The sequence below is a fragment of the Bombyx mori genome, chromosome 14, assembly GCF_030269925.1.
Source record: "Bombyx mori chromosome 14, ASM3026992v2".
Lineage (NCBI taxonomy): Eukaryota > Metazoa > Arthropoda > Insecta > Lepidoptera > Bombycidae > Bombyx > Bombyx mori.
Window position 1 is genome coordinate 10,933,996 of NC_085120.1, and position 14,976 is coordinate 10,948,971.

Sequence of the window (14,976 nt, forward strand, 5' to 3'; positions counted from 1 at the left end):
CGAGAGCACGAAAATCGTTTTGACGAAGGCCGGCTATCGAGTATGTACTGTTGTGACGTAATATTCTCTATAAGTGTGGGAATAAGAAAGAATTTCATAATCCTCCGTCAGTGCAAAGTTTCGTAAAAAGGGGTACAAAGCTTTTGCTTCACGTATTAATACATAGATTAAATAAAATTGCCGAGTTTCAACACGCATTACTAGATAAATAGCAAACAAATTAGAAATTTGAATTTCGAATCAGTGATACGAATGAGATTTACGGCAGATTTTAATGTATAACTCTTTAGGACCACGTGCATGTTAACATGACAACAAATTTACTGTACTGTAACTGTTCGCGACGGACATGAATAAATATAAGATTAGAATAGATATTGTTCGCGACGGACATAGATAGTGTTAAAAATAGTTATAGAAAATGTCCGTAATAAATAGTTGTGTTAGAAAATAGTTAAAATAGAGAATAAATAGTTATAAATGTCCGTAAATAGATAGTATGTGAAAAATAGATGTGAAATAAATAGAGAGAATGTAAATAGAAATAAGTAATTTGTAAATATTTTGTTTGAAAATAAAGATTGGTCCTCGTGGTCTTTAATTTGGCGTGGGAACGCAGGAGCGAGTCACTATACGGGCGACTAATAGAGCGACTAGGCAAACAATAGGCGAGCGAGGCGGCCGAGAGAACAATAGACGCCCACCGTGCTCGGACTCATAATAGCGCTGGCCGAGTGCGTGTGGGCGACCATAAATAAGGGGCCTACCTCGCTGCAAATTCAGTTCGAGACAGCGAGCCGACGAGTCAAGACCTCTCCAGAAGAAGAGGAGAGCGCCAACCGAAGAAGAAAAGACTCGCTCCTACGCCCTGCGCCGGTCAAGCCACGAGGACCGTGTGAACGCCATACTTGAAGCCTTCGTTATTTTCCTCGAACCAATCCCAGCACCCGTTCCGCGACAGCCACTGCGGCAATACTCGAGCCACCACGTTTGCCACGAGTAAGAAGTCTAAAAATCACACGTGGTGGCCGAAACCTGAGCGGTGGCCGTCCGGAATATTGGTCCTTCGAGAGCCGGATTCATTTGAGGAAGATCGAAGAAAATTGAAGATTGAAGATTGAAGAAATGGTGCTCACACGGTCCGAGAAGATGAGGTCGTCACGCCTTGACCGGCCCGGCAACGAAGCTGTCTCGGGCTCAACATCACAAGACGCACAGCAACGAGCTGTGTCGGCCGCGCCGCGTTCGGGAGTGACGCAGGGACCGCCACCGTTGGCGGCAACCTCCTCCCAGTCAACCGCGCCGCGTTCGGGAGTGACGCAGGGACCGCCACCGATGGCGGCACCCTCCTCCCAAGTGGAAAAGTGTCCGGGAGTGCCGCGGGGCTCACAAGCGATGCCCCCCTCCCGCCAAATATTGCCTACGCAATACTCGCCGGCGTCGCCAACGGGACCGAACAGCGGGGTCTGTCGTCGAGTGGTCAGACCTCCCAGCACCGCGACACCGGAAACAACTTCAGGCGACGCAGCAACGGAGAGCGTCGTATCCGCGAGCCAGAACAAGAAGGAGTCAGCGCTCACGGCCAATCAAATTGTACACGGGTCCCACACCACGGACGCCGCTGCCAAAATCTCGACGACAGAAGAAGGCTCCACACTCCGTGACGGGATGGCGCCACCAGTACGAGGATCTTCAAGAAAGTCGAGTCAACAGTCACAACGGCTGTTGCTTATGGCGCGCCTCAAAGAAGAGCATCTTCGCGCCAAGGAAGAACAAGCCCGACTCCAAGCAGAGCTCGCCGCCGCCCGCATCTCAACATTAGAAGCCGAAGCGCTCGTTGAAGAGGAGGAAGATGCGCGCACGACACTCACGGAGGACGAGAACGAGCAATCACAGCGCATCGATACATGGCTCAGTCAGCAACGATCGATCGCGCTACACGGAGTCGAAGAAACAGTAATGCAGCCAACACACGGATCACCAGCCACCATCGAGCAACCGCAACTGGAACTTCCCGCACCAATAGAACAGCTGAAGCTACCGGCCCCTGCCGCGGCACCGATTGCCGCACCTGTCGCACCGAAGAGCGACATTGCCGAACTAGCAGCTGCCATCGCGACGGCCGCCCGCCAAGCCAGGCCCGGACCATCGCATCGGTACTACGGGGAGCTTCCAGTGTACAGTGGATCGCACCAGGAATGGCTCTCCTTCAAGGTCGCCTACGCCGAATCAGCGGACAGCTTCAGCGCCGCAGAGAACACTGCGAGACTTCGGCGTACGTTGAGAGGAAGAGCAAGAGAAGCGGTCGAAAACTTGTTGCTGCATTACACCGAGCCCGCCGAGATCATGCGGACTCTAGAATCGCGCTTCGGACGTCCAGAAGCAATCGCCGCAACGGAGCTGGAACGACTGCGCGCGCTGCCACGCTGCACGGACACACCGAGGGACATCTGCGTATTCGCGAACAAGGTGAACAACGTCGTCGCCGCTCTGAGGGCCCTCGACCGCGTACATTATATGTACAACCCGGAGCTCACCAACATCACATCAGAGAAGCTGCCGTCCACTCTACGCCACCGCTGGTTCGAATATTCAGCGACTCAACCGGCGGGAGAACCGGACCTCGTCAAGCTGTCGCGCTTCCTGCAACGCGAGGCGGACCTGTGCAGCCCATACGCACAGCCGGAGCCAGAGACGAGAGTGGAGAACACCAGCGGTCGGCGGAAGATGGTGAATACGCCTCAGAGGACGCACACCACGCAAGCGAAGGAAGAGAGGAAATGCGCAGCATGTCAGAAGCCGGGGCACATCCCACAAGATTGTCCCGAATTCAAGAGAGCAGCCGTCAGCGAGCGCTGGGATACGGCGAAGCGTGAAAATTTGTGTTTCCGGTGCCTACGGTTCCGGTCCCGGGGACACGTGTGTAAAAAGAAGAAGTGCGGCGTCGACAGCTGTGAACGCACGCACCACGAGCTGTTGCATAAGAAGCCAGCATGGCAGAAACCGAAAGAAAAAGAAGAGGCGGTCACCTCGACGTGGGCCGCAAGAAGTGCGACAGCCTACCTAAAGATGGCGCCAATTACTGTTATCGGACCGGCGGGAGAAGCAGATACATGGGCCCTGCTGGACGACGGGTCAACGATCTCACTGATTGACGAAGACTTCGCGAGACGAGTGGGCGCCAAAGGACCGATTGAACCCCTCTTCATCACTGCCATTGGAGACAATAAGATAGACGCAACACGCTCACGACGCGTCCCGCTGAAGCTATGCGGACGCACGGGGGAACCGCAAGAACTGAACCTACGGACAGTCAACGGCTTAAAATTAACACCACAGCGACTGAATATCGAAGTCCTCGCGTCGTGCCATCACCTCACCGACCTCCGCCATCACTTCAAAACGAGCTACGCCTCGCCAAAGATACTGATCGGCCAAGACAACTGGCACCTGATGGTGACGGAGGAGATGCGGACGGGACGACGCGATCAGCCAGTGGCGTCTCGTACTCCGCTCGGGTGGGTTGTGCACGGAGCACACCCGGGAGGCAAGAGACAGCGCGTCAACTTCGTAGGATACGCGACGACGGTCGACACGAACATGGACGAAGCCCTCAAGCACAACTTCGCGATCGAGGGACTCACTGTCGCCGCCAAGACACCGAAGAACAATCCAGACGAGCGCGCGCTGAAGATCCTGCGAGAGACCACTCAACGGCAACCCGACGGCCGCTACGAGACCGCACTGCTGTGGCGTGAGGAGAGCCTGAACATGCCCAACAATCTTGAAGCCGCACTGAATCGCCTGACGTCCGTAGAAAAGAAACTGGAGAAGGATCCAAACTTGAAAGAGCGCTACAAGCAACGAACAAACGCGCTGGTAGCAAAGGAATACGCCGAAGTAACTCCGTCGACGGGTATGAAGGATCGAACCCGGTACCTGCCACACTTCGACGTGACGCATCCCAAGAAGCAGGAGAAGATTCGCGTCGTGCACGACGCCGATGCGAAAAATAGAGGGAAGAAGCCCAAACGACTTCCTGCTCACCGACCCGGACCTGCTGCAGTCGCTGCCCGGAGTGATGATGCGCTTCAGGCAGCACGCCGTCGCCGTCTCCGCGGACATCACGGAGATGTTCATCCAGATAGGCGTCCGAAGCGAGGACCGCGACGCGCTCCGGTACTTGTAGAGGGAGAACCCTTCACGAGAATCTATAGAATACCGGATGAGGTCCATCGTCTTCGGCGCGACAAGCTCACCTGCAACCGCCATCTAAGTGAAGAACCGACTGCAGTACCCGGACGACGCCGACCTCAAGCTCCACACGTACGTGGACACCAGCAAGTACGCCCACGACGCCGCGTTGTACTGGCGCGTGGAGACGCCCGACGGGGAGATGAGGACCTCCCTCGCCAAAGCCCGAGTCGCACCCATGAAGCCGACATCGACACCGGGCCTCGAGCTACAAGCCGACGTGATGGGAAGCCGCATAGCCGCGGCCGTCACGGGGAAACATTATAGAAAACCAGACACGAGTGTTCTGGACCGACAGCGCCGCGATAGAAGAGAACAGCACTGTGGAGGAATGGCGCTGGGTCCCCACGAAGGAAAATGTCGCCGACGACGCCACTAGAGAAATACCCGTCGGCTTTGAAGGAAACCACCGCTGGTTCATAGGCCCGGAATACCTGAGACGGCATCCGGATGATTGGCCCGTACAACGGACTGCAAGAAGAGCAGAAGATACGGGCGAAGAGAAGTGCGCAACGCTCGCCGTGAGCAGAGAGAGCCTCGGCGAAGCGATCCCGGACCCAAGACGCTTCTCCAAGTGGGAGAAGTACCTGCGTGCAACGGGGCGAATACTGCAATTCGTCGACCTATGCCGCAGAAGTCGCGAGCGCACTCATTACAAGAGGACCAGACGGAACCCGCGTTCGGACCCGACGTGGGAGAAGGATAGAAAGAAGACGACTTCGAAGACCCCGCTGAACACACCGCGGACGCCAGAGCAAGCAGTCATTCAATGGAAGACTTTAGACGCCGACACGCTTCGACACGCCGAGACGCTCATTTGGCAACAGAGCCAGCGGGCGGCCTTCGAGGAAGAGATTTTGACGCTCCAGCGAGGGAAACAAATATCCCCAGCGAGCCGACTGCGAAACTTGTCCGTAACTTACGCGGACGGGATATTGAGAATAAACGGACGCATCGGCAACATAGAGGGAGCTGACGTCATCACCTCGCCCCTCGTGCTAGACGGATCCCGACGCGAAACGAGACTGATGATAGACTTCATCCATAGAAAGATGCACCACGCCGGAACCGAAGCTACGATCGCCGAGTGCCGACAGTCGTACTGGGTCTTACGCCTACGCCCAGTGACACGGAGCGTAATCCACAACTGTCTTCCGTGTCGTATCCGCAAGGACACTCCACCGCGTCCAGCCACAGGCGATCACCCACCGAGCAGACTGGCACACCATCGGCGACCATTCACATACGTGGGCCTCGATTACTTCGGGCCCTATCAAGTTACCACCGGCAGAAGCACCCAGAAGCACTACGTGGCCATCTTCACATGTCTCACTACGCGTGCGGTACATTTAGGACCGGCAGCGAGCCTCAGCACTGACTCAGCGGTGATGGCACTCCGGCGCATGATCGCGCGCCGGGGAGCTCCGACGGAAATATGGAGCGACAACGGCACCAACTTACGAGGTGCCGACAAGGAGCTGCGCCAAGCTATGGACAAGGCGACTGAGCATGAAGCGAGCTTAAGACTTATCCAATGGCGCTTCATCCCACCGGGCGCGCCTTTCATGGGCGGCGCCTGGGAGAGAATGGTGCGGGCGGTAAAGGCCGCGCTCTCGGCCACGGAACAGCCGAGGCACCCGACGCCCGAAATATTTCATACTCTGCTAGCAGAGGCAGAGTTCACAGTGAACAGCCGACCTCTCACCCACGTATCGGTGAGCGCCGACGATCCCGACCCTCTGACACCGAACCACTTCCTGCTGGGAGGCCCGGCGCGAGTCCCCGTGCCGGGCAAGTTTGACGACGCCGACCTCATAGAGCGCGCACACTGGCGCGCAGCACAACGTCTGGCAGATGTGTTCTGGAGTCGCTGGCTCCGGGAGTACCTGCCCGACCTGCAGAACCGGCGGGAGCCCCACAGCCGCGGGCCCGCCCTGAAGATAGGCGACGTCGTGATAATAGCAGACGGAACGCTCCCACGGAACACTTGGCCACGAGGGATCATCCAGGAGGTTTACCCGGGGGCCGACGGCATCACTCGAGTGGTCGACGTGCGCACCGCCGGCGGTATCCTGCGACGCCCGGCAAAGAAGATCATCGTGCTGCCCACGATGTCCGCCGCTCACCAGGGAGGATGCAGCGACGTGAACGACGCTGCACGGCGGGAGGATGTTCGCGACGGACATGAATAAATATAAGATTAGAATAGATATTGTTCGCGACGGACATAGATAGTGTTAAAAATAGTTATAGAAAATGTCCGTAATAAATAGTTGTGTTAGAAAATAGTTAAAATAGAGAATAAATAGTTATAAATGTCCGTAAATAGATAGTATGTGAAAAATAGATGTGAAATAAATAGAGAGAATGTAAATAGAAATAAGTAATTTGTAAATATTTTGTTTGAAAATAAAGATTGGTCCTCGTGGTCTTTAATTTGGCGTGGGAACGCAGGAGCGAGTCACTATACGGGCGACTAATAGAGCGACTAGGCAAACAATAGGCGAGCGAGGCGGCCGAGAGAACAATAGACGCCCACCGTGCTCGGACTCATAATAGCGCTGGCCGAGTGCGTGTGGGCGACCATAAATAAGGGGCCTACCTCGCTGCAAATTCAGTTCGAGACAGCGAGCCGACGAGTCAAGACCTCTCCAGAAGAAGAGGAGAGCGCCAACCGAAGAAGAAAAGACTCGCTCCTACGCCCTGCGCCGGTCAAGCCACGAGGACCGTGTGAACGCCATACTTGAAGCCTTCGTTATTTTCCTCGAACCAATCCCAGCACCCGTTCCGCGACAGCCACTGCGGCAATACTCGAGCCACCACGTTTGCCACGAGTAAGAAGTCTAAAAATCACACGTGGTGGCCGAAACCTGAGCGGTGGCCGTCCGGAATAGTAACTGTAATATATAATAATGTTAAATAGAATTCTTTCAAAACAGTGACAAAGACGAATCATCGAGCGTAGAGATTGAGCGGACGGCGCGCGCCCAGGAGGTCGGCTCGGAGCGCTCGCGAGACGACACTCGCGGTGACGTCATCGTCGAATGATGACGTCACTCGCATGCGACGATGCGTGGCACCTGTAAACAGCGCACGACGCGACGCGCGTGAGCCCCGAACCGATTGATTTTTAGTTTTTAATTAACAACTGCATTTAATTAGTCATTTTGGGAACCGACTTCGGTGTGCTTAGTGCGAGTTTTTTAACGTTCTCGATAGCGTAAAAGTTAGCTCACATTTGTATGGAATGGGATCGTTTGCCTACGTTTGCCGCTAGGGGCGCTGTGAAAACTGCATACAAAATTAGGTTAACTTTTACGCTATCGAAAACGTTAAAAAACTCGCAATAAATATTTAAATAAATATATAATAAATATTTATTTAAAAACACTGTTGACGTTAAGAACATGAACTACATAATTAATTAACAGCAAGGATTTTGCGTTAAAGAACTGGTTTTCCTAATCGCATCTACGTCAGTTCGTCTAGTTGTATTTGGAATTTAATCAGAGACATTTACAGACAGACAGGGATGTAATATGTTCTATCGTAACACCGCGCAAATACTCTGCGCAGCTAATGTTAAGAAGGCTCTCGAATATATCGTCGTTGTCAAATCAAAATCTGTTATGTACACTTTTTGAGATTTTTACTTTTTGACTTTTTCGTATAGTTCACAGCCCTATCTACCGTATAAGAAAGACTGTTATGTGTCTATAGCTTTAATATTTATCTATAGCTTTCATTTTATATACTTCCTAAAAATTCACCTTCATATAAAATTTTATACAAAAATGTTTTTACTCGTTAATTCAAAATGAATGATAGTTTAAAAAAATCTAAAAAACACGCTTTATATAAAATTCAACTGCTTGGGATGGGTGAAGTGGGGTGCTTTTTAAGATATTATTGAAATAAGAATTCTTCTACTCTGTCAGAAAAATATTTATAACTAATAATAGCATGCACCCCACGCTTTTTTTTACAATAAAATATATTTTACACTATTTTCAAGTTAAATTTATTTTCTATTTTTTAATTGAATTTTGTATAAAAGCGTATTTTTAAAACTATTAAGTACTTTAACGTAAATTCCTTACTTATCGACTATTGACAAAAAATTATGTAAAAAAAATTAGGCAAAAATCTTATTTTGCAAATTGAATAATTGAATAATCTTATCAAATTAGTGTATTGTCATCAGTCTTCAATAAATCTACAAAATTTGAATGAAATCTGGCCGTTTGAAGTGGGTCAAAATCGCGTCTAAAGGAGTCAGTTACAAACATACATACAAGTGAAGCTAATATAAAGCGTGTAATAGAGTTTTTGCACATAGCAGATTTTAGTTTGACAGCGACGATATTTCAAATATCACTCGGTTTCTACGTTTACTGAGACAACGCATGTTATACAACGTGATTTTCACCGTCCTTAATGACATATGAGGTATCTCTAAATATCATAACGACCAACCATTCCTTGGGGACTTTTTGGCGGGAACGCGATGAGTGAAGTTGTTTTATTTTGTCTATTTAGTGCTTCTTCAGGTTTAAATGTGTAATAACGGTGGTTTATTAATTGTTTAGTATCTGTGAAAGTGCCCTAATGTGGGAAAATGAAACAAAGCCGTAAGGCGTAACTTTTCGGGATCCTCCAAAAAGTCTCAGTAAATGACAACCATTTTACTAAGATTATATATCATCTCATGTCATTGTGTTTCATGCCATGTTTTATATAAGTCAACTTCATTTCATTTCATGATATCATTTTTCATATAAAAAAGTTTCCTTAAAGGTAAAATAAGACTTGACCTAAAGGTCTTAGTTACCAGGTCCTAAAATCCCTTAAAAAAACCATTTCTTGGACTACCCTGTTTTGAGATGAAAATATATACAGGGTGGTGGTGTTTACGCAGATGGGGACACAATATCCCGCCGGATATTAAACGCAGGAGTTTGCAAGCCAAGGGTTTTTGTGTAGGGTGACAATATTATGGATTGATGAACAGAAATTTGCACTAGGTCGTTGACCTTTGGGTTTACACAGGCTGTGTTCGAATCGATCTCAAACGAGTCTGATGTTTTATTTTTTGAGGAATTTCTAACACAAAATCACATTCGATACTATAATTAAAATGTTCTACAGCTGCCTACAATGTACACTTGAGATATAACGCCTGTTTTCGATTGCTTTGGGAGAAAATATAACGAAATGACAAATTAATGAATTCACGAGAACTATAATGAGCAAGAGCACGGCGTTAAACTATGTATTTTAGTTTTTCGTTTCTATTTCGCGATCTCATCGCTTCTTGCGTAGTCAATTACAATGTTTTTATTTTTTATATTTAGCTTATATGGGTGCTCGAGTTCACAGCCCACCTGGTGCTAAGTGGTTACTGGGGCCCATAGATATCTACATCGTAAATGCTCCACCCACCTTGAGATATAAGTTCTAAGGTCTCAGTATAGTTATTCCGTACTCAGTATACTTGTAACTAACTATACAGGGTGTGGTTCTTAAAGGTTTTTTCTTTTCAATGCTAATTCTGACGTGAGTCTCGTATTGTGACGTCGAAGATGTATGAACAGTTTACAGGTGCCACGTGTAGACTGTAAGAATTGTTGTTGTACCGTGTGAAGCTTGGTGTATGCTTTAAATCCGTCGCGTAATACGGGATTAGTCACTGGGAATACAATAGTTGTTAAGTAAGCACGAACGGAACTTTTGTGACTTCACAATCGATCGTGTTATTGCTTCGATGGACAGTAATAAAAAGATAATAGACTGTGTGCTATCCCCTAGAAACATCTCAGTAAATAATATATTTGAAAAATTAATAGCTCTAAGACATATTTCTCGCGGAGTGTTGCCAGTGACAATCCTATATTTTAACGAATACACGCATTTAATTATTATTAGACAATTATTATTAGACAAGCTAATATCACTGCGCGTCCGTTTTGTAAATATAATTTTTTTTTTTTTAAATATATTTACAGTCTCAAAAAAATATTTCTCACCGAAGATAATTCACGCACTTTGTTCTGTAAGAGTTTGGAAGAAACGTTTTAAATGTAAATCCGTTAATGCAGGATTTTCTCTAATTTTCTGCCAGCACTGTTTTTATAATTCATGACATTTTTCTAGTATTTTTATTAACGCAATTGAACGTTTATTGAAGTGTGTGTATAGCACTAAAATTTGGTGTTCGATACGTTTCCAAGTCAGTTTAATAGCAGAGAGAATACACACGTAAGCAAATCGATTTTTAATCTGTATTCAGAATAGCATTTTATATAAGGCACCGTAAAGTTTATTTTTGCAAAAACAAGGCAACCGGACGTTACATGCAAAAAAAACATAAGGGTTCACAAACAAATTAAAACTATAATTAATTGTGTAGTAGTAATTTTTAAAGATGTAATGAAATTTAATGTTCATAAGGCTTTTTCGCGCCAAACTAAACGTCAATCGCATTGCATATGTTGTGTGTGAATTATTGTATCATCTGTGGTTAGCTTGACGTACGTTTTGCCCCACGATGACGTCATTTGTAATGAAATTGCGCTCAATCTACTCGTAGTATGTATGTAAAAGTTTACGCGGCAATATAAAAAAATGTAATATCCGGTTGCTTACAATGGAGACGCTATATCTTTAGTTACATTTATTTATAAATTAAAATGCCGATTGAAATGAATATTTTTAAAGAATAAGATAATTTTTATGGAAGAAAACTTTTTTTTTTTTAAAGTTTGGTAAAGTTTATCTTCCGTTCAAAAACTTGATCTGTCAAAATAAAAATTCATTACGGCACTTAAAAGACAAAGGTAAAAGACTACACTTACTTATAAATACAATTTTAGACTATAAGTCGTTGGCTTAGCGTGTTGTTTTTAGTTTAGTTCTAAGCATCTGTTGTAAATATATTATGTGTTTTTTTGTGTAGTTGGTCGATTTATGCCTGATTTTATTCAGTATTTCTTTTTTAGTATTGTCAACTAGCTCTCTTGATACCAAAATTTTATTTGCCAAAAATTTGTTCGTTGTATATTAATTGGCAGCAATATCTTTGTTATATTACCTCTCAGCTTATGAATTCATCTACGAAATAACAAAAGAAATGATAAGTTTAAAGATTTTAATAAGAAAACTAAAAGTCTATTAAGTTAACTTTCATGAGTATGTAGTTCTAAAAAAATATTCCATGCTGTTGTTTATTTGAAAGTAACAAATAAGTAGCAACTGTGACTCATTTTTTAAATAAAACGTAAACACCTTTTCAATTTGGTGGTGGGAATATTTGTTGCATAACAAACAAGGTTGAGTATATGAATGACGTCCCTAGTGTTAAGGTGCGGGCGTGCGAGAGAGATAGCTAGCTTTCCCACTGCTGCCCCTCATCCCTATAATTTAAAATACTAATTTGTATATCATTAGTCTCGAGTCTTAGGGTTATGTTACGAACAATAAAATCGCTTCAACTGCCGCGATAGTTATAAATTAATTTGAAAACATTCTGTATAAACTAGTATTAAGTGCGCGAAACAAGATGCCTTGTGTATAGAGCTTTATTTTTACGTCACAATTCTTTAAGATGTGTTCATCAAGTAATTATTAAGCTTCAGTGTATTAATATGCGGAAAATATGATTGGCTTTTCTAAATTTCCTAATAGCGTTTCAAAATTGTTTGATAACATCCGCTCAGGTATTTTCTTAGTTTAATTCAATATAAATTTCCTATTCTTATTAAGCAAGCAATATAAGCAACCTATCCACTGGTGCTCGCGATTCCCGCTAAATAACTCTGAGTATGTTTCACGGATTTCTATGGCATTTATTTCCAGTAGTCTTAAAATCCGTATCAACGATCACACAGTCATTTTACATAACCACCTTATAATAATTAGTTAAATGAGTTAAACTGAAATACCGAAGCAATTAAAAAGTTCCACATTTTTACTGTAATTTCTACTAAATACTAGTCATTTTAATGTTTCGGTTTTTAAGATAAATTCAACTAGGTTCAACCGTATTTAAGTTAAGTATTTGATGTGGGTGCATAATTTTGCTTTCCGAATATAAAATGCTCTTTTTAGTTTTAAGAATGTCATTATTATTTTTTATATCTATGTACTTTAGTATTCGATAATATGGACATCGTCATTGTTAGAGCCCATTAAAATTTGTCGAGAATATCGTTTGAAAAATCATCGAAAACTGAATATTTTGTTGTGGATTAGACCTCGTTGTGTTATAATTTAAATGTAATACTCTTGTAGGTTTTGGGATGTAGTATCTGGAAATGCGTTCTGTTTTGTCGTGTGCATTAATTAATAAAGGGATATCTGACTGTTTCATGAAAGTATCTACTAACATTTTTTTATCAATCGAATTCAAATAGAACCACTGATAAAACGCTTCCATTTATGTCAAGTGACGTCTGCTTTGTAACAGTTTTAGTAAATACGATTTATAAACAAGTTTTTAACTATGTATTTAACTATTTTTATTGTGAAGTTTTTTTTTTTCTTTTTTTTTATTGCTTAGATGGGTGGACGAGCTCACAGGCCACCTGGTGTTAAGTCGTTACTGGAGCCCATAGACATCTACAACGTAAATGCGCCACCCACCTCGAGATATAAGTTCTAAGGTCTCAGTATAGTTACAACGGCTACCCCACCCTTTGAACTGAAACGCATTACTGCTTCACGGCGGAAATAGGTGAGAAGTTTCAACAAATTTGGCGGTTTTAAGTCACGTGGCAAACCTGATAATTTTAATTCGATTTACAAAATTCAAATTACAAAATTACGCATTGGCGATGTTCATAGTTTAGGCTTTTTATTTTGTAGAGAAAAAAAATATATATTTTACAAAGTAACTAGTGAAAATTATACTGTCCACGTTTCTCTGTTGTATAGATATTAGAAAAAATAATTACCGATTTACAATCTCAACTTTACACTGATAGATTAACAATAAATATATTTAGACATATTTGCAACACAGAAACCTAAATATAGCAACACTGTAAATAAATAAAATGTCGGTATTCCTTGACCATAGATTGGTGATAAGCTTAAAGTATAAGCTATGTAAAATTTACGTATCGTATGGTTTTGAAAAGGTTTGTCGACTATTCTATTTATTCTCGACTTTTTTTATTGAAAAGTAATATAAGTGTATTTTGACCCTTGGCACTCGAGAGATGAGTTTCGCTTCACCAGTTTGATTGGTTTGAAAATTCGATGCGCTCTGTAAACTATATTGAAGGGAGAAAAGGTATTTTGTTTAAGGGACATCTTTGCAATTTTACAGGAGAGCCATTTAAAGTTTTAAAATTTGAAAAAAATATCATAAAATAAAACACTTCAGCTATTTCCGTGTAGTAAGTAAACTTAATTGAAATTAAATTAAAAATATTGAACTGTTGATGCTGATCACTACATAGTATAAAACAAAGTCACTTTCTCTGTTCCTATATCCTTATGTATGGTTAAATCTTTAAAACTACGCAACGGATTTTTATGCGGTTTTTTTTAATATATAGAGTGATTGAAGAGGAAGGTTTATATGTATAATAACATCCATTAAATAGTGGAGAAATCAATAATAAATTACAGTTTCCGAAGCGAAGCGAGGGCGGGTCGCTAGTTACAAATAAATCTTTAATTACAAAGATAAGATAAATGTTATGTATTTTAAGCGAAATCGCTTTTGACCCCTCGATATAAGTTACTTTATTTGAGGATTGACGTCTTGTCTTTGTGTTTTTTATGTTCTTATCATTTTTTTTGGCGTTTGTAATTAAATCATGCGGTGAGCGATACTTACCTCTCGCGTGCAAAGGGTTAAAAGCGTGTTGTCACTCCAGTGTATTGCGACACAAGTCACCAAAGACGCCGTCCTGTTTCAATACTTCAATACTTTCCCACCTCATTTGTTGTGCGTTGTATTAAAAGCCTGTATTTATTATTGTTTTATTAAAAAAAAATGTTTTTGCAAATAATTGTGTTTTCTTTACACTACGTTTTCAGGTTGACATCTATACAAAGAAAATCGTAATATGGACTGGTGAAAATATATTTGGTTTGAGCGACATTTTTAGAACTTTGCATTAAAGCCAGTTAAATTTTAAAATTTGGAAAGAATACATGACAAAAGAACTTCTTCAGCTATTTGAATGTAGTAAACATAACTGAAGTTCTATTAAAAACATCGAATTGTTGATACTGATACCGAATAAATCGGACCTTGCGTTACTAAGATAAATGTCACTTAATAACCAACCCTCAGACACAGCCCACTGAGTTTCTCGCCGGATCTTCTCAGTGGGTCGCGTTTCCGATCTGGTGGTAGATTCTGCGAAGCACTGCTCTTGCCAGGGGTCGTGTTAGCAACGTCGTCAGGTTTGAGCCTTGTGAGCTCACCTACTAGTTAAGGTTCCGCTGAAAGAGCCTTTCAAGGCTATCAGCTTAGGTAGGTTATTAAAAAAAAATGTTGCTTGAACCAATTAGACATTCATCCGTCGATATGTATTGTTTTACAATAATAATTGAGATTGGACTTCATGTTTCAGAGTGGGTGGCTCACTCGCGTAACTTTACTGACGTGATCAGTGTTGTCGCAAATGTTACTTTTATTTTTTCAAGATACTTAATAGTCGTGGCCTAAAGGATAAGACGTCCGGTGCAATTCGTATGTAGCGATGC

At 43.8% G+C, this 14,976-nt stretch overlaps 1 protein-coding gene across 1 annotated transcript in view; it reads left to right on the forward strand.

The window, feature by feature from the left end:
- Positions 1–14,273, forward strand: part of LOC101741758 (centrosomal protein of 97 kDa) — a 28,627-nt gene extending 14,354 nt beyond the window's left edge. The window contains exon 15 of the mRNA XM_012688410.4: positions 7,194–14,273. Within this exon, the coding sequence (XP_012543864.1) occupies positions 7,194–7,302 (109 nt within the window). The 3' untranslated portion in view covers positions 7,303–14,273. The remainder of the gene's footprint in view (positions 1–7,193) is intronic.
- The last annotated feature ends 703 nt before the right edge of the window (positions 14,274–14,976 follow it).